The sequence below is a fragment of the Ceraceosorus guamensis genome, assembly GCF_003144195.1.
Source record: "Ceraceosorus guamensis strain MCA 4658 unplaced genomic scaffold IE81scaffold_146, whole genome shotgun sequence".
NCBI lineage: Eukaryota > Fungi > Basidiomycota > Exobasidiomycetes > Ceraceosorales > Ceraceosoraceae > Ceraceosorus > Ceraceosorus guamensis.
This window is the reverse complement of record NW_020290141.1, coordinates 1-19,999: the sequence shown is the minus strand read 5'-3', so window position 1 is coordinate 19,999 and position 19,999 is coordinate 1. Positions and strand designations below refer to the sequence as shown.

General features: G+C 56.4%; 7 protein-coding genes across 7 annotated transcripts; 4 read left to right on the top strand and 3 right to left on the bottom strand.

Annotated features, from left to right (window-relative positions):
- Positions 1-1,608: 1,608 nt before the first annotated feature.
- Positions 1,609-3,558, top strand: IE81DRAFT_50299 (DUF1253-domain-containing protein). Its single transcript, XM_025517401.1, has 5 exons — positions 1,609-2,329; positions 2,400-2,639; positions 2,708-2,779; positions 2,869-2,999; positions 3,074-3,558. Exons 1-5 carry the CDS (start codon positions 1,808-1,810, stop codon positions 3,465-3,467), a joined length of 1,359 nt encoding a protein of 452 aa, XP_025366255.1. The 5' UTR covers positions 1,609-1,807; the 3' UTR covers positions 3,468-3,558.
- A 90-nt stretch (positions 3,559-3,648) lies between these two features.
- Positions 3,649-8,043, bottom strand: IE81DRAFT_318448 (putative NRPS-like enzyme; the record flags this gene model as incomplete). Its single annotated transcript, XM_025512605.1, has 2 exons — positions 4,475-8,043; positions 3,649-4,426 (listed from the first exon to the last, which is right to left on the bottom strand). The coding sequence occupies exons 1-2, from the start codon at positions 7,777-7,779 to the stop codon at positions 3,649-3,651; spliced, it is 4,083 nt and encodes a 1,360-aa protein (XP_025366254.1). The 5' UTR covers positions 7,780-8,043.
- A 1,758-nt stretch (positions 8,044-9,801) lies between these two features.
- Positions 9,802-12,370, top strand: IE81DRAFT_332584 (hypothetical protein; the record flags this gene model as incomplete). Its single annotated transcript, XM_025515322.1, has 2 exons — positions 9,802-10,292; positions 10,366-12,370. 2 exons carry the CDS (start codon positions 9,802-9,804, stop codon positions 12,368-12,370), a joined length of 2,496 nt encoding a protein of 831 aa, XP_025366253.1.
- A 615-nt stretch (positions 12,371-12,985) lies between these two features.
- On the bottom strand, positions 12,986-13,388 carry IE81DRAFT_335724 (putative SMX2-snRNP G protein; the record flags this gene model as incomplete). The annotated part of the gene is made up of 2 exons (XM_025515454.1): positions 12,986-13,045; positions 13,194-13,388. 2 exons carry the CDS (start codon positions 13,386-13,388, stop codon positions 12,986-12,988), a joined length of 255 nt encoding a protein of 84 aa, XP_025366252.1.
- A 1,509-nt stretch (positions 13,389-14,897) lies between these two features.
- IE81DRAFT_50115 (eukaryotic translation initiation factor 5) lies at positions 14,898-16,618 on the top strand. Its single transcript, XM_025517400.1, has 2 exons — positions 14,898-16,088; positions 16,196-16,618. The coding sequence occupies exons 1-2, from the start codon at positions 15,138-15,140 to the stop codon at positions 16,481-16,483; spliced, it is 1,239 nt and encodes a 412-aa protein (XP_025366251.1). The 5' UTR covers positions 14,898-15,137; the 3' UTR covers positions 16,484-16,618.
- Positions 16,619-17,716: 1,098 nt separating this feature from the next.
- Positions 17,717-19,105, top strand: IE81DRAFT_275356 (alpha/beta-hydrolase; the record flags this gene model as incomplete). Its single annotated transcript, XM_025511452.1, has 3 exons — positions 17,717-17,999; positions 18,129-18,926; positions 19,026-19,105. Coding segments are annotated over 3 exons (1,161 nt in total), but the record flags the coding sequence as incomplete, so codon positions are not given.
- A 455-nt stretch (positions 19,106-19,560) lies between these two features.
- On the bottom strand, positions 19,561-19,893 carry IE81DRAFT_274289 (FMN-linked oxidoreductase; the record flags this gene model as incomplete). The annotated part of the gene is made up of 1 exon (XM_025511441.1): positions 19,561-19,893. A coding segment is annotated over one exon (333 nt), but the record flags the coding sequence as incomplete, so codon positions are not given.
- Positions 19,894-19,999: the final 106 nt, after the last annotated feature.

The following is a 19,999-nucleotide window of genomic DNA, read 5'->3' as shown; positions in this document are numbered from 1 at the left end:
GTGTGCGATCGTGACGGCATGTATGCGGACAATTGCATTATCGTACACGGTCCCGTCGGCGGCAACACCACTCTTGACTGACACGCAACCCGGCCTGCCGTCGAGCTCTCTCTCGGGTCGAAACAGATGCCTTTTTTTGATTTCCTCGACGAGCCCTGTCAGCTCCCTACTCTAATAAGTAGCGTCACCTGAGTGGTTGTTAGCGCACGACCCACGACTGCTCCCCTGGCACGGCACCGCTCGAGATGTCTAGGCCCCCTTTCGGCTCGTGTCATGCCGATTTGCAACCATCCAACATCCGCATCCTCGTTGATTTTTGTTTCGTTCTGTCAAACCGAGGCTCCTGACGTCCCCTCACACGTGCGCCTGCGATGTGTCAGACTGCGCTTGGGCCCGTTGGATGGTGGATGTCGCACGATGCTGCTGCGCTCGGGAATCGAATCGAATCCACAAACAAAATTTCAATCGTCAATCACGAATCGTCAATCTTCGCCGTTGGCCTCATTTCAAAAGTTGCTCATGCGTCAGCTTAAAAGCGCGCCCGATCCCGATCGAGCGCAACGACACGTGACCACACCATTAGTGTTGGCTGTTTTCTCGCACGGGAAAGACGGCGAGGTGAGTCCTTCTAACTTTTGACTTTTGACTCTTCCCGACTCGTGACTCTTGACCACTCAAGGATTTCGGGGTTGATCGATGAGCGAGCTGTTTACGCACACCAGCATCAGCGTGCGCGACTTGCAACTCTCTCGCTCATTCGCCACGACCCCATCGATCACGAAGCGCATCGCGCCGCCATCTCAGCGCGCGCTACGCCTCCATTTTGCGCTGTTTCTTTCCCCCCCCCCCCCTCCCCCCGCTCTTCATACACCTCAGCATGCCCTCGACGGACCCATCCACCTCTGCGCTCACCTCTCTGCTCACACTGGTAAATGTGAGCGCCGCAAAGCCAAACAAACGCAAGCGTGCCCGAGTTTCCGAACCCGGCAGTCCCTCTCGTCGAAAATTGGGACATGCGCATCGCAGAGCATTGCACGCTGCACAGGAAGGGGATGTGAGGATGAGCAAAAAGGAATTGTTGAGCGTCAAGGTAGGAGAGGCCATGAAGGATTTGAAAAAGGTAGAGAGAGAGTCGGAAACGATCCCCCTCGAGCGATCTGCATCCATCGAACGCGCTGCGACTACCGATGCGCACAGTCAGATCCGCTTGGCCGACGATGTCGAGTCGGACGCTGAATCGGACAGCCAGGCGCCAGCTGGGACAAAGGTCGCTGCCGTGCTGGATCTCGACGGATTTGAAATACACTTTGGCTCTCATGGAGACAAGAGACATGCAGAGGTCATCAATCAGCTCTACCCGACAGCCAAGGAGGGCAGCGTGAGGGAGCTGGAGTGGCAAGATGCGCACGGCTCTGCTGATGAGAGCGTAGTAAAGGCTCTAGGAAAGGAAGTCAGCCGATCAATGGTCAAAGGGTTCGACAGTGCGATCGCTAGAGTGAGTTAATAGACAGTCTCACTGTTCTGAGCAAGTCTGCTCATTCATCCTAGAATCCCGCCACATACCCCGCAGCCCCATGCCAATGCCCACACGAGCCTGCTCAAAGCCAGGAAAGGAGCTCCCTTTTCCCCCTCTCAATCCGCACTCGCAAACGTTCTCGGCTCCCACGCGGATCTCTTGGACACGCGCGCGCTGGATCGCAAGGCTCAGAAAGATCGCAGACAGGTGCTAGCTCTGCACGCCATGAGCCATCTGATCAAGTGAGTCTTCGCTCCGCACAAAGCAGGCATGACGCGCTGACGCTCGGAGATGCGCATGTGCAGGACAAGACGCAAAATCCTTCGCAATAATGAAAGATTGGCAAAAGCTTCCTCGGAAGGTCGATCGATAGACGTGCCGCGCGATCAAGGGTACACGAGGCCCACTCTTCTCGTTCTCTCACCATTCCGTTCCAGCGCCTACGTCTGGGTTCAAGCGCTCTTCGCAGCAAGTGGTCTAGAAACGCTTTCAGGTTCTGACCGTCTCTCGTCAGACTTTGGTCCCGATCCCAGCGTCGCGCTCTCCTCCGAAGAGCTACCTGACAAGCCCAAAGACTTTGTGCAGACCTTTGCGGGCAATACCGACGATAACTTTCGGTTTGGGATCCAGCTCAAGAGAAAAGAGATGAGGCTCTGGACGGGCTGGTATGCGAGCGATGTGATCCTCGCTAGTCCGCTGGGACTCAGATTGGCATTGCAGAAAGACGGCGATGCGGACTTTTTGAGCTCGATTGAGATGCTCGTTGTGGATCAGGCAGAGGTGATGAGTATGCAGAATTGGGATCATGTACAGGTCAGTCTCGCCTTTTTGGCCCCTGCTTCCGTGCCCGCCGACTGAGGAGCAAGTCTTTTGCAAATGACAGCACGTCCTATCGCGCACCTCGCAAATACCCCAAGCGTCCCACGATACCGACTTTTCCAGAGTGCGGCAATGGTACTTGGACGATCGAGCGCTCAACCTCAGACAGACCATTTTGCTTTCGAGCTACGATATGCCGGAGCTGCGAGCGATCTACAGAGGCTTGACAAATGTGGCTGGCAAGAACAGGAGCGGACACACGTTCGAAGGAGTGCTGGGTGGCGTAAGGGAGGGACTCAGACAGGTGAGCGCTTTGTTCGGAGCGTCAATGCGCGGATCTCGGCGCGTCGCTGACCTCCACGCGCCTCGCAGACCTTCACCCGCTTCGACTGTGCGAATCTCAACATGGAGCCGGATGCGCGCTTTCAACATTTCACGAGCAGGGTGAGGACATCATTTGCCAAGGTCTCGATCCTCGCCGCTCACGCGTTCGCGTTGTCCTCCTGGCTCTTTCTTTTCTCGCGCTCGGACAGACTCTGCCCAGCTTGCTCAAATCTGCAGTGGGCGCGACAAAGACGGTCATCTTTGTACCCTCCTACTTTGACTTTGTCAGGGTCGAAGATCACATGAAGAGATCCGACTTGAGTTTCGAGGCCATCTCCGAGTGAGTCGGAATGAAGCACTTGTTCCTGGTCCAAGAGCTGTCCGGCTCACTTTGGCCTCTCTTTGCTGGAATAGATACTCGACGCCTCGCGAGGTGGCGCAATCCAGACAAGCATTCTTCACCGGCAAGAGGGCTTTCCTGATCGTCACTGAGCGCTCGCATTTCTACAAGCGCAACACCTATCGAGGAGCCCAAACACTCGTTTTTTACGCTCTACCCGAGAACGCTCTTTTCTACTCTGAAATTTTGCACTGGCCATTCGTCCCGCCCAAGCCGAGGGTGGGAAAGGATGGAAGGATGAAGGAAATTTCGAAAGAAGAATTGGAGAATGCGAAGCTGGACCCGACGGAAGTCGCCGCGCTGGCCGTCTTTTCAAAGTTTGACAGGTTCAGATTGGAGAGGATTGTGGGCGATCGACAGGCTGCTAGGATGATCACAGAGGAGAGGAGCAATTGGAAATTCGCCTAGAGCATGGCGAAGCGCGGTGCATGCAGCCTCGACAATACATGCGCATTTCACTGCGGCACCAAGGGTCGCAATGCAAATCGGGCCAAAAGTCACAAAAAGATCTTTCCGGTCATCTATATCGATTGCAGCGTGCACGCGAGCGGAGCGAAAGAATGTATGCATGCAGTTGCAGGAAGCCCGCTTAGATGGGCTCGTCTCTAGGTTCCACGAGGATTTCGTTGACAGACACGTGTTCAGGTTGACAGAGGGCGTGCACGATGCTATTCGCAACGTCCTTTGGATCCAGCACCTTTGCGCCAGTCGGCGTTCCATACTTTTCCAAAGCCTCTTTATCGCTGCTCATACCGAGCAGGTCCGTGGCCACATTGCCAGGCTGAACGCTAGTAACTTTCAACCCGCTTCCCACCGTTTCCAACCTCAAGCTCTGCAGCGTCGCTTCCACGAAGAATTTGCTTGCAGAGTAGACGCCCAAGCCGGGAAAGACTTTGCGTCCAGCATCGCTAGAGATGGCCACAATGTGACCCGCTTTGCGCGAAAGCATGGATGGGACAATGTTGCCGAGGACGTGCAGCAATCCTTTGCAATTCACATCCACCGTCTGATCCCACTGCTGCGTCTGGACATTGTGCATCATGGTGAAGTACATGACTCCAGCACAGCTGACCACAATATCCACCTCTCCCAATCGCTCCTTCGTCTCCTCGAACAGCGACTTGACCTGTTCGTTGGAGGTCACGTCCGTCTGACAGATCACAGCTTTACCACCCACGCTCTCCACGCGAGCTTTGACACCTTGCAAAGCCGAGGTGCGTCGAGCAGCTAGGCTGACCGAAGCGCCTTCGTTAGCGAGCGCGAGCGCTACAGCAGCGCCGATGCCCGACGAGGCGCCAGTCACCACCGCCACTTTGCCAGCCAATCTTCCGACGTGCTGGTAGCCAGTGGACGGGGTGCTGATTCCGCTGAGCGATGATCGAGGTGGAATCGTGCAGGCCGTCGGTCCAGTCGACGAGCGCGTAGGCGAGTGGGGCAACCAACCCCTAGCGTAAAAGTGTCTCGTATAAGTCTGCCAAAGCGCCTCGTCTATCTTGGGTTTCTCGTACCCCAAAGCCTTTTCAAAGATGCCTCGAGATTTTGAATCGTCCAAGATGGGCACCAATCGCAGCGTGTCCACTGTTGGTAGACTTCCTCGAAGGATCTCGGTGCAAAAGGGCAACTTGTTGGTGCTGTTGTTGGATCTAGCAGCCAACAGCGTCGCTCCAGCTCTCCATTTCGAGACCCACATTTCCCACTCTAGTCTCTTTTCCGTCGAGTAGCCCAGGCGTTGGAGCATATCGAAAACGCTGGCAGCGAGCGGTGGATCGCTGTTGCACAGGTGCAGGACGGGAGCCAAGGCGTCCGAGCTTTCGACATTCTCAAACTCCACATCTATCGCAGCGATGGCATCCGCAACGTAATCCACTGGCGTCATTTCCGTCCTCCACCCTTCGATGATAGGAGCAACCTTCATGCGCAGAGCCTCGACGATGATAGCATTCAGCATATCCCACTGGTTGGAAGCTCCACTCTTGGAGCAGCCCGAGAGCGTTCCAGGTCGAACGATGGTGACTGGCAAGCCCCTCGCTCGTGCCTGATGTGCCAACTGTTCAGCTACCCACTTGGTCTGACCATATCCGTCCGGAATTTCGCTGTGCACCTTTTCCAAAGCCAGCGTCGCATCTTCTCGCCACTTTTGACCGTCCGAAGAGGGCGGCAGAGCTCCGTTGGAGGAAATGTGAATGACGCTGGCGCCGCCGAGGGAAGCGAGCCTGAGAATCTCTTGCGTGCCTTGCACGTTTGGCTCGCGCAGAGCCGCGTAGGGGTAGACCAGATTGACCGTAGCAGCCGCATGTACGATTGCGTCCGTCCTTTCCGCCAATTTGTCGAAGCTGACCTGATCCATTCCAAAGAGGGGTTTGGAGATGTTTCCTGGCAGCACCTCGATCTGGTCCAAAAGGCTGTCGTGCCAAAGACCCAGATCGATCAGGTTGCTCCTGATACGCGCCAATCCGGCCGATTGCATGCCATTTTCCGGCGTGGGGAACCGGACCAGACACAGAAGCTTGGCGTTGGGCCTCTGTTCGATGAGGGAGCGAATGAGGAAAGCTCCCAAAAAGCCAGTAGCTCCAGTCAGCAAGATGCTTTGCGGTTCTGCATGATTTCTGACCCGATCGCTCTTGATCTGGCGTAGAGAGGCGAATTGCGGGCCTGTTGGGCGAACCTCGTCATCCAGCGCCGAGTCTGCCCGAAGCATCGCTGGCAGATCCGCATTGAGGGCGGACAAGTGTCCATCCCTCGCAGCTACCACGGTCTGCATGTGACCTTCGATCGAAGGATTGGCGGCGAGCGGAGCGACAGGAACTGAAAAACCAAATAGTCTTGTCAATCTGCCAGCTAGGTCGGCCAAGCTCAAGGAATGACCTCCCAAGTCGAAAAAGGTGTGTCCAGGGCCGTTGCAGGCGTCCAGCGGAAGACCCAGAGATGCGGACCAAGCCTCGGCAATGGCTTCCGAGGTGACCTTGACGGACGGCGTCTGCGCTCCGCTCGGAAGTTTGCTGCCTTCTCCAGTGCCGGGCCTGGTAGGCGTGGTGGGCGTAGCAGGTCTGGTAGGGGGCGGCTTTGGCAAAGCGCGCAGGTCAATCTTGCCAGAGACTGCATGGGTGGGTAGCACGTCCATCTCAATCCAGACGGAAGGGATCATATAGTGGGCCAAATGACCCGCTAGAGCTCTTCTAGCCTCTGGACTGTAGCCGGCAGCGTGGATGTTGAGAGCAGTGCGCTTGAGTCCATCCTGAGATGCTTCGTGCTTGGAGGAATCATCCTTGACGACGTACGCCACCAATCTCTTTTCTAGACCTTCGCCATGCCCCACAACAGCGCAGGCTCTCACCTGCATGTGGGCCACAATGGCAGCCTCTACCAATCCAGGCTGCACCGTGTAGCCTCTCGTCTTGATCATTCCCCCGATTCTTCCCGTAACTTCCAGCAGCGGCGCGCCTGCTCCGTTCTCTGGCTGCACCAGTCTAGCCGCATCTCCCGTCCTGTACATTCGTTGGAATGGCGAGTTGGGTTTGGCAAAGGGATTCTGGACGAACGCCTTGATGGTCATGTCTGGCAGGTTGAGGTATCTGGTAGCGAGCAGAGGACCGCCCACGCAGAGTTCGCCGATGCCGCCTTGCTCGACAGGTTTGCCATCCGGATCAAGGATGTATGCGTTGTCGGGATCCAGCAAAGGTCCGACTGGGCACACTCCGTTATTGCCAGACCCATCGGCAGCATTCTCTTGCACTTCGAAAGCGATTTGCATCTGCTTCATCATCTCCCCGACATCTCCAGCGCCCACTTCATGCGTCTCGCAAGCGCTGTAGACGTTGAGCAGCCGGGCATTCGGAAGGGTGGCCAGTGTTCTGCGACACAAGTCCCAAGGCACCACTTCTCCATTGAGCCAGATGCTCGTCAATGTCGGCAACTTTTCTCCTAGATCGGGATAGCGAGCCAAGACGGTAGCAAGCAGAGTGGGCGTGAAGAGCGTGTCGGTGATGCTGCGCGCGGTGAGGAAATCGACCAGAAGCTCGGGGTCGTAAGAGGCAGCATCGGGAACGGCCACGCATGTAGCCCCTCTGAACAGCGGTCTGAGCATTTCCCAGATGAAAAAGACGTTGGCTGCCACGCGATCGCCTTTTTGCAGGTTGCAGAGGCCAAACCGCAAATCATAGGAGCCGACTGCTGCTCGATGAGGATTGGCAATGCCTTTGGGTTTGCCAGTCGTGCCGGAAGAGTAGGAAACGAATGCCAATCTGTCCAGATCGTCCTCTTGGCCCACCTTGGGAGATTTGGCTGGTCTAGCTGAGCCCTTGAATGCGTCGGGGGAAAGTTGGTCGATAGCAATGACGGGGACATTGATGCCGAGCTTTGTGAGTCTGTGCTTGTGAGCGGCTTGGGTGAGGATCACCCGCGGTCTGGCATCCTCCACCACATCCCCCAGAAGCGCGTCGGGATAAGCCAATTCGAGACTGAGAAAGGCGCCTCCCGCTCGCAGAGCAGCCAACGAACCGATGACGTTGTGCGCTCCACGATCCATCAAGATGCCTACCAGCTCATCCCTTGCCACCTTGTACTGCGTTTGCAGCGTGTGTCCAAACACTCCCGTGGCTTCTTCCAGCGATGCGTAGGTCCATGTTGATGTGGCATCTTCGAGTGCTAGCAGGGAAGGTGTGGACCTTGCTTGCTCCTCAAAGAGCGTGCACAGATCCGATTGCAGGTCTAGAACCGTCATGGTGCGCAGTGGTACGCGATGGAATGGCAAGGAACCGCCGTCGCTGCGAGTGCGCGCAAGGGGGACGCTGCGTGAAGGCGCAAGTCTAGACGCGCAAGGAAGGAATGATGAAGGAGAAGAAGTGCCCCTACCCTCCTGGCTGTTGTGCGGGCGGGAGAGGTAAGACGGAATGGGGAAGCGGATGAGCGAAATCTTTATCAGCACTCGCGACTCACGACTCTTGTATGCATGCAGGGAAGCGAGGTGCGCGCGCGCGTACCCGTCACAATGTCAATCTGAATACCGGTGTCTGAAACCGAAAGCGTCCAAAATTTGAAAAGTGACGATCAGTGCGAGTGCGAGTCAAGTGTGCCTCGAGTCTTGATCGCAAGCCAGCCGTGACAGAAGGGCGAAACCGCGTAACGGTAGCCACAGTCACAGTTGTCCCGCGCGCGTGCGTCGGACAAAGATCGGCCAGCTGAGGGAAAAAGTCGCGAGTTATGCTACGCGTGCGTGGGTGTGCGTGCCCAGCAGCTGCACACTGTACCGGTAACATTAATAATAGAGCTGGAGCAGCAGCAGCAGCAGCAGCAGTTTTCGAGTCGAGTGTATTCATGATGCTATTTGTCCACGCTTCAAGAATTCGCGAATTTTGTGGCTTGCATCGATCAGTTTGGATGGCCGAAAGAACGGGGCCATGCAGCAGCAATCACAGTCACGAGTCAGGCGTGACCATCACTTGGCGGCACACCGAATTGCATACACGTTCAATCGTAGCCCCGCGCGCCCGTCATTGCCTTCGCCAGCTACTGCTGCTCTTGCCGCCATGCGTGTGATTTGTTGAATGGTACCCGTCAACTCTGCGTCGCGTACTCCACAGAATCGCAGCAGGACAATGTAGCCAGCAGCAGCAGCGAGCGGCTGATTACTGTACTCTTGACATCTCCTCATGAGGTATAGCAATCCAGAATCAAAATCGTGCACCAAACTTCGAATTGATGCCGCACCGCAGCTGCTGTCTGCGAGCCGCGAGGTGAAAAGGTTCTCACCGTCGGTCATCACGTGATTTGCCTTTCGCGAGATCCTCGCGCGCGCAAAACGCGTCAATTTACGCGAAGATCGCGTCGTACACGTTGCATGCGTTGAACGCGTGCCACGCTGCTGCCTGCCTGCCTGCCTGCCTGCACTGTATAGACTTTCACTCAAGACTCTTGACTGCGCGTGCAGAGGGACAATAGAAGATACAGAAGCGGCGCTGCGCTGTGCTGATCAGACTCTCATCAGACTGCGAGCGAGACTCACGATTCCGCGCACATCGTGTCTGTGCTCTCCGCTCTCGTGCAGCAGTGCGCATGACGACTACCCTTTGCTTGCTTGCCTGCACAAGAGGCAGCGATTTCGTTGGGCAGTGTACGAAGGCACTCACCCTGGACCCCAGGACGTGGCTCGAGCCACTCAAATTCTTCCGACTTCGCCCTCATCATCCACCTGGGCACCGGCATCATCGCCTCGCCGCTCCAAGCCTTTCGAGCGGCACACATTCACATCTTCAACTTTCTTTCTGCGACACCTCCTTCACCATCGCCGTACATTCTTTGCCCACGCAGTCCGCATCAGCCGCGAGCGATTGTTCACCGTCTTGGTTGCGCTTTCGACATGCCTTCACGACGTTCAGGCGTCGTCTCTAGAGGTGCGATGTCCGGCGGTCCGCTCACGAGCGTCTTTCTGCCCTCTTCCAAGCCCGCATCCATCAGGTCAGGGAGCAGCAAGGCGCATATGAAGGGGCGAAATGGCGCGATTGCTCCCTCGAACGCAGGAACCTTGTCAGCGGGTCCATCTAGACCCTCCACACCTTCCCCTTCTCGTCCCATCACAACACTCAGCTCTCCTCGTGCAGATCTGCTGGGCGCCCCCTCTCCATCTCCTCGCTCACGTCGATCTGGTACAGCTCGAACACAGACACGCTCTGGCAGTCCTTCTCCTTCATCCAAACAACCCTTGGTCGGATTGGGCGTGCGCACAGATCCCGATCAACCGGGCAAAATGTGGTTGTTGCTCTCGCCCTCCAAAGCTGCTCAGAAGAGAAGAGAGGAGGAAGAGAGAATGGATGAGGGTGTGGAGCTGCGCAGTCGAGCCAAGGTGGAGAAGAGCGAGGGTAGAGCGGCATCTGCATCCCCTGAACCTGTCATGGCTCGATCCAGAAAACGAAGGAGGATGGTGGATTTGCATGGCTCGGAGCCGCTCGACGATCCGCCAACGTCACCCACGATAGGAGATATGCTCATGAGGAAGAACACCGAGCTTGCTTCACCTGGCGCTCCGCAACACGACTTCCATCCAGCGTCTGCATCCTCGCCAACTCTCAAGCCTCGCATCGCGCACGCCTTGTCGCCTGGGCCAAGTCCCGGCTCGGGAGACCAGACAACAGGAAAGAAGCTCAAGCCTAGCGCAATGCTAGATGATGAGAGCTTCAATGGCGATGAGCGCGAAGCGCAGGAAGAAGAGCTTCTCACCACCAAAGATGTGCGGGAGAGGTGAGTCTTCGTATGAGGGCGGCAAAGGCTGGCAGTGTGAAGCTCATCCTGATCGTCCACACATCTGCTACAGTGCCACGGGACGCTCGCTGACAAGCTTCGCGACGCCTAATGGGCCCGCCATCTTCCGCACGCCTTCCAGCGCACCTCGTCTCTCTCTGACTTCCAATGCAGTCTCACGCGCTCGCTTGAGCACGAGCACAAGCACCAACGCTATCCAAGCATCATCGGCCAAGTCCCTCGACTTTTCATCTGGCCCATTCCCTTTTGACCTCTCGCCTGATCTGCCTCTACCTCAGCACTACGCTACACTGCTGGCGCTTCATTCGGCGCTTGAACATGCGCTCGTCGCTCATCTAGCTGTCAAAGGTCCCGGCGGATCCAGCGAGGATGCTACATTCGCACCACTCTCTCCTCAACCCAACTTCGGGCGATCCAAATTGTCTCGAGAGGCCACATCTGCGGCAGGCGACAGACGCGATGCAGAGACATCAAAGATGATCCGACTGCCTGGTCTGCTCACTTATGGCGCTCTGAGACCCGTCGTGGAGCGCGCTTCCGGTCGTGACTTTACGCCTAGACAGTTGGCTTTGCTTGCTGCAATCTGGAGCATGGATGATGACGAGGCCAGCAGCAGCAACAAGTCTGGCGATTCCTCCGAAGAAGCACAGCACAAGTCAGCAGGGATCGGCCTGCTGCTGAGTCGCACGCGCACGCTGGATGCTAGAGGACGAAAGTGTTGGGACTGGGCCGTCGGAATCGAGATGATGCTGTGCAGGACCAAGGAAAGAGCTGCTACTCCTCCGCTTTCCCTACGGACCCCTTTCGTGTCAAGCTCGGCCCCTAGCACACCTCCCCAACGATCTCGAGCTGATTTCACAGACCACAGTCCCGCCTCGACGCTCGATAACAGTCCCAAAAGACCAAGCAAAAGTCAACAGCTGAGCCCGAGCAAGGCGAGAGAGGGCATGTCCATCATTGCACTCTGGAACATGGGCTTGGAAGCGCGCAAGAAAGCGTTTAGGCAGAGACTGCTCGGCTTTGTGGCTAGGGCGCACATGCGTTGGTTGGAAGGGGTGCGAAACGAAGAGGTGAAGGGCGAGGAACTTGATGAAGGAGTGCTGCGAGCTTGGCACGACGACTTTCCCCTGCAACAAACACCGCTACCCACGCCTGCCACTCTGCCGGAACTCAAAGCGGCCATCGGAAGTTCCGTCGCGCCTGGCATGGACATGCTCCGCTCGGGCATGACGGGCGCTAGCGCGCACAGTCGAGCGGCGCCACAAAAGTCCACGCCATCCCTGATCCGCAATGGTGCTTCGTCGTTGGTGCCAGGTCCTCTGCCTTTCGACGGTGCGAGTGCTGGCGGTACGAGTGCTGCAGCGTCGGCGAAGAAAATGTCGCTAGAAGAGCGCATACGAGCCAAAGAAGAAGCGAAGAGGGGCCGCTTGCAGGACATTGCGCAGCGGAGTCGATTGTTCGATTCGCGCAGGATGGGCGGAAAGATGGATGTGCCTAGTACACCTTCGAGCAGGGGCGGCGGAAGCGTCTTTGGTAGTCCTGGGCGCTCCGAGGCGGCTGATGTGGAGGAGACCGGTGCGAGCGCAGGTGGGGTCCCTGTGGTAGAGGAGCAAGAGCTGGGCACGTCGATGAAAAGGGAAGAGGGATCCTTGCGCGCACTAGCAGCACCTTCGACATCTGCCGAATTGATGGCGCACTTTGCTAGGCGATCCACCTTGTCGCGTCTCGTTTCCATCGCCGAAGGTCTATGGTTGCTGTTCCTCGCCGGTTCCAACTCGACCTCGAGCGCAGGAGGCGGAAGTTTGACCTCGGCGACGCTATCCACAAGCAGCAGATCGGCAGCTTTGCCGATGGAACAAGTGCTGGAAAGCGTGCGCAAGAGCTGTCCCAACTCCCTGAGCAGCAGTGAAGCCAAAGAAGCGCTGCATCTCATCCAACAGATCGTACCGGGCTTTTTGAGCTGCTTGAACAGCGGACAGAGGCAGTGGGTCAGGTTGGATAGGAAAAGGGGACTGGAGGATGTGAGGAGGGCGGTAAGGCTAGAGTTGGAGAGGTGAATCCCCCGAAACATCAAAAACTTGCACGATGGCCACTCGCGACTCGCCTGCCCACTCGCCCGGGCCGGGTATTTTGATGTGAAATGGAGTAAGTACCCTGCAATTCATACCTTCTATTCAAAAGTGTCTGAGCGCTTGCTTTTGGAGTTGTGGCTGTGTGTGTGAGTCAGGGCACAATGCGACTGAAACGAGTATGAATACTTGCAGCGAGACACCCATTCCGACTTCGCTGTCACGACGAGCAAAGATCACGTTGCACGACGATCACCAGAGAGGATCAAGGACGTGCAACCACGAGCAAAGCTAAGAGTAAAGACCGTTTTCTCGGGTTTTCTGTTTGCAGCATGAAGCGACACTTTTCGATATGAGGGGGATGTGCGTATGCGTGCTACAGCATTTCGCCACACTTTGAAAAATCCTCGGCGGCCGGGGGAAGTTTGGGATTGGGGTAGGACTGCCTTGGGAGAACCGCCCTTTTTTCTTCGCTTTGCTCTCCCTGCCCCGCAGACATTGGCTGCAAGAAAGCAAGCTTAGCTAGCTCATCCTCGAGCAACACGGTTTCGACTCTCTGCCCCAACAATGTGGTCCTCCTTTCCAACCGATACCCGATGCACCTCATCGAATCTTGATCTGTTCCAAGCCTTCCAAGGAAGTGACGCTGTTACCTCTGATGACCTGTGTGGGGGTTCGTTGGGGAGAGCGTGATCAGTCACGCGCACGCTTCTGCAGCGGCTGTGCAGCCGGCCAACGTCACCTTCTCCTTCGCAGCAGCCAACAAGAGTCGCTCCACTCCAAGCCAAGCCAAGCCAAGCCAAAAGCTCACCACTGTTCCACAATTGCCCCCCTCTTTCCAAGCTCCGCTCTCCTGCCGTAACAGCTCTACAGCTTCATCGACGACCAGATTCAAAAACATGTCGTAACCTCTCAATGTGCCGTTCAATTTGCGACCTGCTTGAATGTTTACGCTTATCCTCTTGTCCAGAAACTTTTTGAGCTCCGGTTGAGAGACTTTGGACATGGTGGAGCGAGGGAGATGCGCGAGCTGGGGGGAGATGGGGATGGGGAAGCGAGGCGAGGCGAGAAAGAGATGGGGATGTGGGTCGTCAGAAATGCATTCCTTGCATCGAGATCTGCTTCGCGAGGTCGGTACGACGGAGCTGCCTTTCGCGGCTCGCACTTTCATCTCGTCGCTGCCGACCAGCGACTTGGCAATATAGCGGACGCCAAGTGGCCAGTAGCCCATCTCTTTCAAGTGGGCCCCCCCCTCCCCCCCCCGCTTTCTCGCGCTCCTTCGTCCACTTGCCTCTATCAACTCAACGCCTGCTAATCCCCAATCGACCCGCGTAGCCACGCACTGCGACCCGCGCCTCGAGAAACTGTCTCTGCTTTGTGATGCAGCACAAGCCCTTTCGAAAGCCACGTTCTCGCAGGCAACCTCGTGTCCATTCGCGTCGCTGCCACGTCCGTCCCCATCGTCACCCGCACCCGTACTCGGACCTGCGCCGGCACCCTTCGCTCGTGACTCACTGTCCGTGCGTCTGAGCGCGTCTGGTCAATGTCCCGATATGCGAGGATGTCTTTAACCCTCTTTTCCTTGATCCTTTTGAGATTGGCCAATCTTGATTCGAAGAGCGGTGTACAGGGATCGGAGAAGAGGATGCTGATGGTGAGCAGGACTCGCACCCCGAGACGCACAAACGCAGGCCGAGCGAGCGGGTCGGAGAGGATGCGGTGATCGCGAGCGTTGTCGACTCGCGTGCGAGGCGATGCGGTCAAGTCGTACGAGAAGACGCTTGCGGTGGCTCTACGCGCACGCGCACGCGCACGCCGCGCCAGCGCCTGCCTGCGTGCTTATAATTGGGTCAAGAAATTGACTTTGGGCGCTTAATCGCGCGGGCGGGGGTCTCTCATCTCTCGCTGCTGACGCGCGTGGAAAGTTTTAATCGTGACTGTGCGCGCAAGGCGGGCGAGGCGTGGCGTGGCGTGGCGTGGCGTGGCGTGGCGTATGGCCGACGATGCCATGCCAGACAGCCATGCACGCACGCACGCACGCAGAGCAGGCAGACACGTGCAGCTATAATCGCGCTGCTGCTCCCATCCTACGTCTTGACTGCTCTCACGATTTTCCTCTTTCGCTCTTACCCTCACTCCATCCAGCCTGTGCGCTCATACACCCCACTACTCGAGCCGAGATTCCACGTCCAAGGCGTGCTGTCTCACCTTGCGTTCCACTCGATCGATCCACTGACTTGGGCGCATAGCCTAATTCAAACTGGCTTGTTGTAGTCACGAGGTTGACTGTCGTCAGACATCTGCCCCCTTGTCCAACCTACGCATCCATCCATCCACCCGCTCGCTCGCTTGCACCAGCAGCTACTCACACTAAAGCCCCGCTTAGACCGAGCTGTCAAGAAAGGAAAGTCTCTTTTTTTTTTTTGTCGAATCCACTTTCGACCCTTCTCCCCACGCCAAGGAAAGGAAAACCAAGCTTCTGCCTATGCTTTTCTATCGCAATCCCCATCATTCCGAAAATACTTCTAATCGCATCTTACTATTCGATCCGCACGATTCCTAACGGGTCCTGCCGATCACTCGTCAACGCATCGCGGCGTTGTTGAACACAGAGTCCACATCTGACCTGATGCTCCCATCCTCGCGCTAAGAGCACGCCTGCCTTTCTTCCCCTTCGGTCTTTGCACTGCTTTCCCCTACGGCAGTCGCAGCATTCACACTCCTCTCCAGCAACCACACATCGCCTCGGCCCGACATGGCGGTGGTCAACATTCGACGAGATGTGGAGGATCAATTCTACCGCTACCGCATGCCCTTGTTGCAGACCAAGATCGAAGGCAGGGGTAACGGTATCAAGACTGTCGTGCCCAACATGTCCGACATTGCTCGAGCCCTAAGTCGACCACCAACGTACCCCACAAAGTTTTTCGGGTTCGAATTGGGCGCGCAAACGCAAGTGGACGACAAGAACGATCGATACATCGTGAATGGAGCGCATCAAGCCGATGCCCTCAGAAAGCTGCTCGACGATTTCATCACCAAGTTTGTCCTGTGCGGATCTTGCAAGAATCCGGAAACGGATTTGAAAATCATGAAGGATGGAATGATTATTCGGGATTGCAAGGCTTGTGGGAAGAGGAGCGATGTGGATATGAGGCACAAGTTGACCACTTTCATCACCAAGAACCCGCCTCCCAAGAAGGCCAAAGGAAGCAAGGGCGCCGGAAAAGCGGCAGGTCAAAGTGTGGAGGCTGATGGTGAAGGGGTGGCAAGCGATGAGGAGGATGACGATGAGATGGCCAAACAGATTGCCAAGGAAGCCAAAGATACGCCCATCGCAAAGACGGGAAAGGATGCGGATGAGAATGTGGAGTGGAGCGTGGATACTAGCGAAGCTGCAGTGAGGGAAAGAGCCGCACAAGCCCTCTCCGGATCCATGCAAGCTAGTCTGGTCCTCACTCCAGGAGACGACGAGGAAGAAGGAGAAGATGAGAATTCGCCATACTCCATCTTCAACCAGTGGCTGCTCGCCAACAGACCGGGCGGCGATGAAGGTCGCGATGATCTCGCTTCGGCCGAGATTTACAAAAAGGCGCAGGAGTTGGGAATCGAGAAAAAGTACAAGGCGGTGCAGGTGCTCTTGCAAGCGCTGCTCACGGAAAATGCACCGGCTGAAGTGCCAAAGTATGGAGCGGTCATTGCCAAGGTGAGGAAGCGTGTGCGCCAAGATGCTAGCGTCGCGCGCAATGTGGTGTGAATGTGATCCATCCGAGCTTACACTGCACCATCTGCACCCTTGCCCGGCGCTACCAGATGACGACGTCGGAAAAGCATCAAAAAGCAGCGCTAGGAGCGATCGAGCGTCTAGCAGGCATCACCTACCCTTCGCTCGTGCCCAACGGCGTGCCCAAAATCCTCATGGCCCTGTACCAATTGGACGTGCTGGAAGAGGAGGTGGTGCAAACGTGGGGAAAACACGTTTCGAAAAAGTATGTGGACAAGGAGACTTCTAAAAAAGTCAGAAAGGCCGCTGCGCCTTTTTTGACTTGGCTGGAGGAGGCGGACGACGATGACGAGGAGGAAGATTTGGATGATTTGTAGATGTAGAGAAAGCTGCCTTGAATACGGCTCCCTCTCATTGAACGCTCCTTGCTCCGCATGCTGTCCCTCCGGCTTTCTGCTCGACTCTGGGAGATCTTCGAGAACAAGAGATGTTTGCGCCAGAAGACTGCTCGAAGGAACAGTCAGTCTGGTGTCTACCTCCTCTGCCGCCTCCTTTCGTGCCCTTTCTCGCGATGCTCTACTCAGACTCCCCCATCTTCTCCCCCCTTTATGCTACGCTTTGCTCGATCCGATGGCTGTCTGTCGTGCTACCTGCTCTTCTCATGCCCAAACTCGTTGCATGCTCTCGACCCCACCGCTCCTGCAACTCGACGCTCGGTAATTTCACGTGCGATTTTCCGGACCCCCCCACACCTTGGACCCTTGCTTGCCCCACCGCTGCGCATGCGCGGCGCGGCGCGGTGCTTGTTCGACTTGTCATGGCGTGGCGAATCGTGAGTCGGTGTGAAGAGCGGGCAGTGCGGGGGCGGGGAAAGAGTTGCGTTCCTGAGTCCACAGGTACTCGCTCGCACACGAGGAGCATCATCCGTCTCCCATCTTTTCTCCTCGATCGAAGCGAAATGCACGCACGAACGATCACGTGACGCACGCATCTTTTCCCGACTTTTTGGCTTGGGCCGCTGTTGTGTGCGCGTGTGCATGGATGACGTGCATGCAGAGCGCAGCAGCATGACGGATACTCACCGCGCGCAGGGATGAACGTCTTTCAACCCCGCGCAAGTCGGCGAGGTTGCCCGCGGCAGGCTTGCTTTGTGTACAGGTAGATGCTTGTCATGCATGCTTGTGGCTCGATCGTCAGGTGGACAAGGAATGGGGGGACTATTCACCATTGTGGTCCACCAGAGCACCACCATCACCAGCAGACGCGAGCCACATTGTGGAACTTTTTCCTGCCCGGCCTGGCCCCCCTTTTCTCCCCCTCCTCCGTCACTTTTTGAACTCGTGACTGCAAGCACTTGCGCTCGGTGCACATTCTGATTGTTGATTCACCTGACACCGGACCTTTAGCGCAAGCCGATCTACATCCGCAAGTGCGACTGCCTAGAGCAAGAGAAACAGGAACAGGAGAGAGGGAAGAGGGCAGACGAGAAAGAGTAGACAGACATGTCCGAAGCTTCGGCCCAACCATCCTCAGCGGGCGTATCGCATCCGCATCTGCGCACCTCTTTACTGCGAGGTTCGCTGAGCGATTTCTCGACATCGGTGCAATGGTACGCTCTGACCATCTATCAAGTCTTTCTGGAGCCTTTTCTGCTGCAATTGAATCTGGTCAAAGCAGGGTTTGGAGATGCTACGTATGGAAGGGGCGGATTGGAGGATACGCCAAAGGAGAAGAGGTTGATTCATGAGAATAGGGACGTCAGGTGCGAGAGGAGGAGGGTGGCATTGAGCAAGGAACAATTGAGGATCGCCAAGAGTTGGAGCAGGTTTGAGGAATGCGCTTATCAGGTCTGGCAGTGGGATGGACAGCAGGGAGAGGAGAAGATCAGCGATGGTGAGTCACGTGCTGCGCCTTGATCGAGCGGGAAGGTGGCCAAGTTTGATGGGCCCCCCGCACTCCCCTGCACGGAACGCGCTTGTCTTTCGCTCGCCCCTCCACCCCTCTGCTGTGTACCTGATGCAGTCGGTGCCGATGTGCTCATCCTTCACGGCATCAACAATTACGGTTCGCGCGCCTGCAGCACAGGTCTGCACCTCATGCGAAAAGGTTTCCGAGTCATCGCTTTGGACCTGCCCTCTTTCGGACGAAGCACCGGTCTGCACGCCTGGCTGCCCTCTCTGCGTTTGAATGTGGAAGCCGTGAGAGCATGCTTGGACCACGTGGCCCTTTTGGATGCCCAAGCGGGTCTGGCAAGAAGAAAGGTGTTCTTGCAAGGAGAGAGCATGGGCGGATTTACGGCTCTATATTATGCTGCTACCTATCCTTCCATCGACACCTCTTCATCCTTCAGACACGTCACCAGCCAGTCGGATCTGGATGGGGATAGAAGCATCACGGAGCATGGCAAAGAGAGACCCGTCATTGCCGGTGTTGCTGCTGCCGCTCCCATGATCGCCATTTCGCCTTCTAGCAGACCCAGCAAATTGGTGGAGAATATAGCTCGGGTAATCATCTTTTTTGCGGGCAGATTGCCCTTTGCTAAAGGGGTCAAGGGCAACGTATCGGATGATCCTCGTGTAGAGACGGAATTTCTTGCAGACCCCTTTACGTACAAGGGCTACTTGAGAATATCGACCGGCATGGCTATCCTTCAAGGTTTGGCGGAACTGCAAGACCTCGCCCCGCGCATCACGTGTCCCATCACTTTTCATCACGGCGCAAAGGATAGAGCTACTTCGTGGAAGGGAACAAGCGAGTTTTGCGAGAGGTGCACGGCTAGCACGGATAAGAGCTTTAAAATTTGGGAAGGATACGAACACAGTGAGTATCGATGTTGCCCCCTCCCCCGTCTCCCCCCTTTGCAAGGACGTCGTGTTGGGCTGACCACCTGTGCGCGACCTTTTCTGTGTCGCTTGTCAGTCATGATGAAGAATGTAGAAGGCCAATCTCAGGAAGACGAAGCTAAGAGAATGGCGGTGCTCGACGCCATCACGGAGTGGTACCTCGAGCGCTGCTGAGCGACAAAGTCCCCGCTGCGAGCTAGAAGCGTCGTTTGCGCGATAAGCACTTGCGTTGGCAGTACGTGTACCCTTTCACCATGGTGCCGTCTGGGCACTGAGAAAGACTCGCTGCTACTCATCCTTCCAAGTGCAGTGCATGCTCAATCCAATAAATGTGTCGCATCATTCTTTGTCACTGAGCATCTCAGCACGACGCATCCATGTCTCGCTCGCATCAATGTCTCGCTAAATAGCGCGCGCGCCCTTTACAGCTTTTGTGCAATCTCTTCTCGGCTTTTGATGGCGCTGCGAGTGATGGACTTGATGGTTGGGTAGCCCGCGACATTCATCTGCAAGGTGGAGAGCGAGTGTGGGAGTGAAAGAGTTTGAGCCAATCTCGTAGCTCGTGATGGGAAGCAGACTTGCGAGACTTTGGGGGGCAGTGTGCTCACGAGAATGTCCAACTCTGCCAACAAGCTTCTGAGGACATGTCGAACGCCCGTCTCTCCCTCGATGGACAATCCATAGACCCACAATCTTCCGATCATGACGCAATCGGCGCCCAAAGCTAGCGCCTTGAAAACATCGGCTGCGCTGCGGATGCCGGAATCGAAGAGGATGGGGATTTTGCCCTTTACCGCTCGAACCACTTCTGGCAAAGCATCGAGAGAGGCGATCGCTCCGTCCACTTGACGTCCTGCGTGGTTGGACACCACGATGCCGTCTACGCCTAGATGGAGCGCTTTTTGAGCATCTTGACCGCTCTGGATACCTTTGAGAAGAAGAGGCTTTGAGGAGCTTCCGCTTGATGAGGTGATGGAGCGCCACATGTCTAGCACCGACGGAATCACCGACCAGTCGTGAGGTCGACCGTGCCACACCTGGAGATTTTTT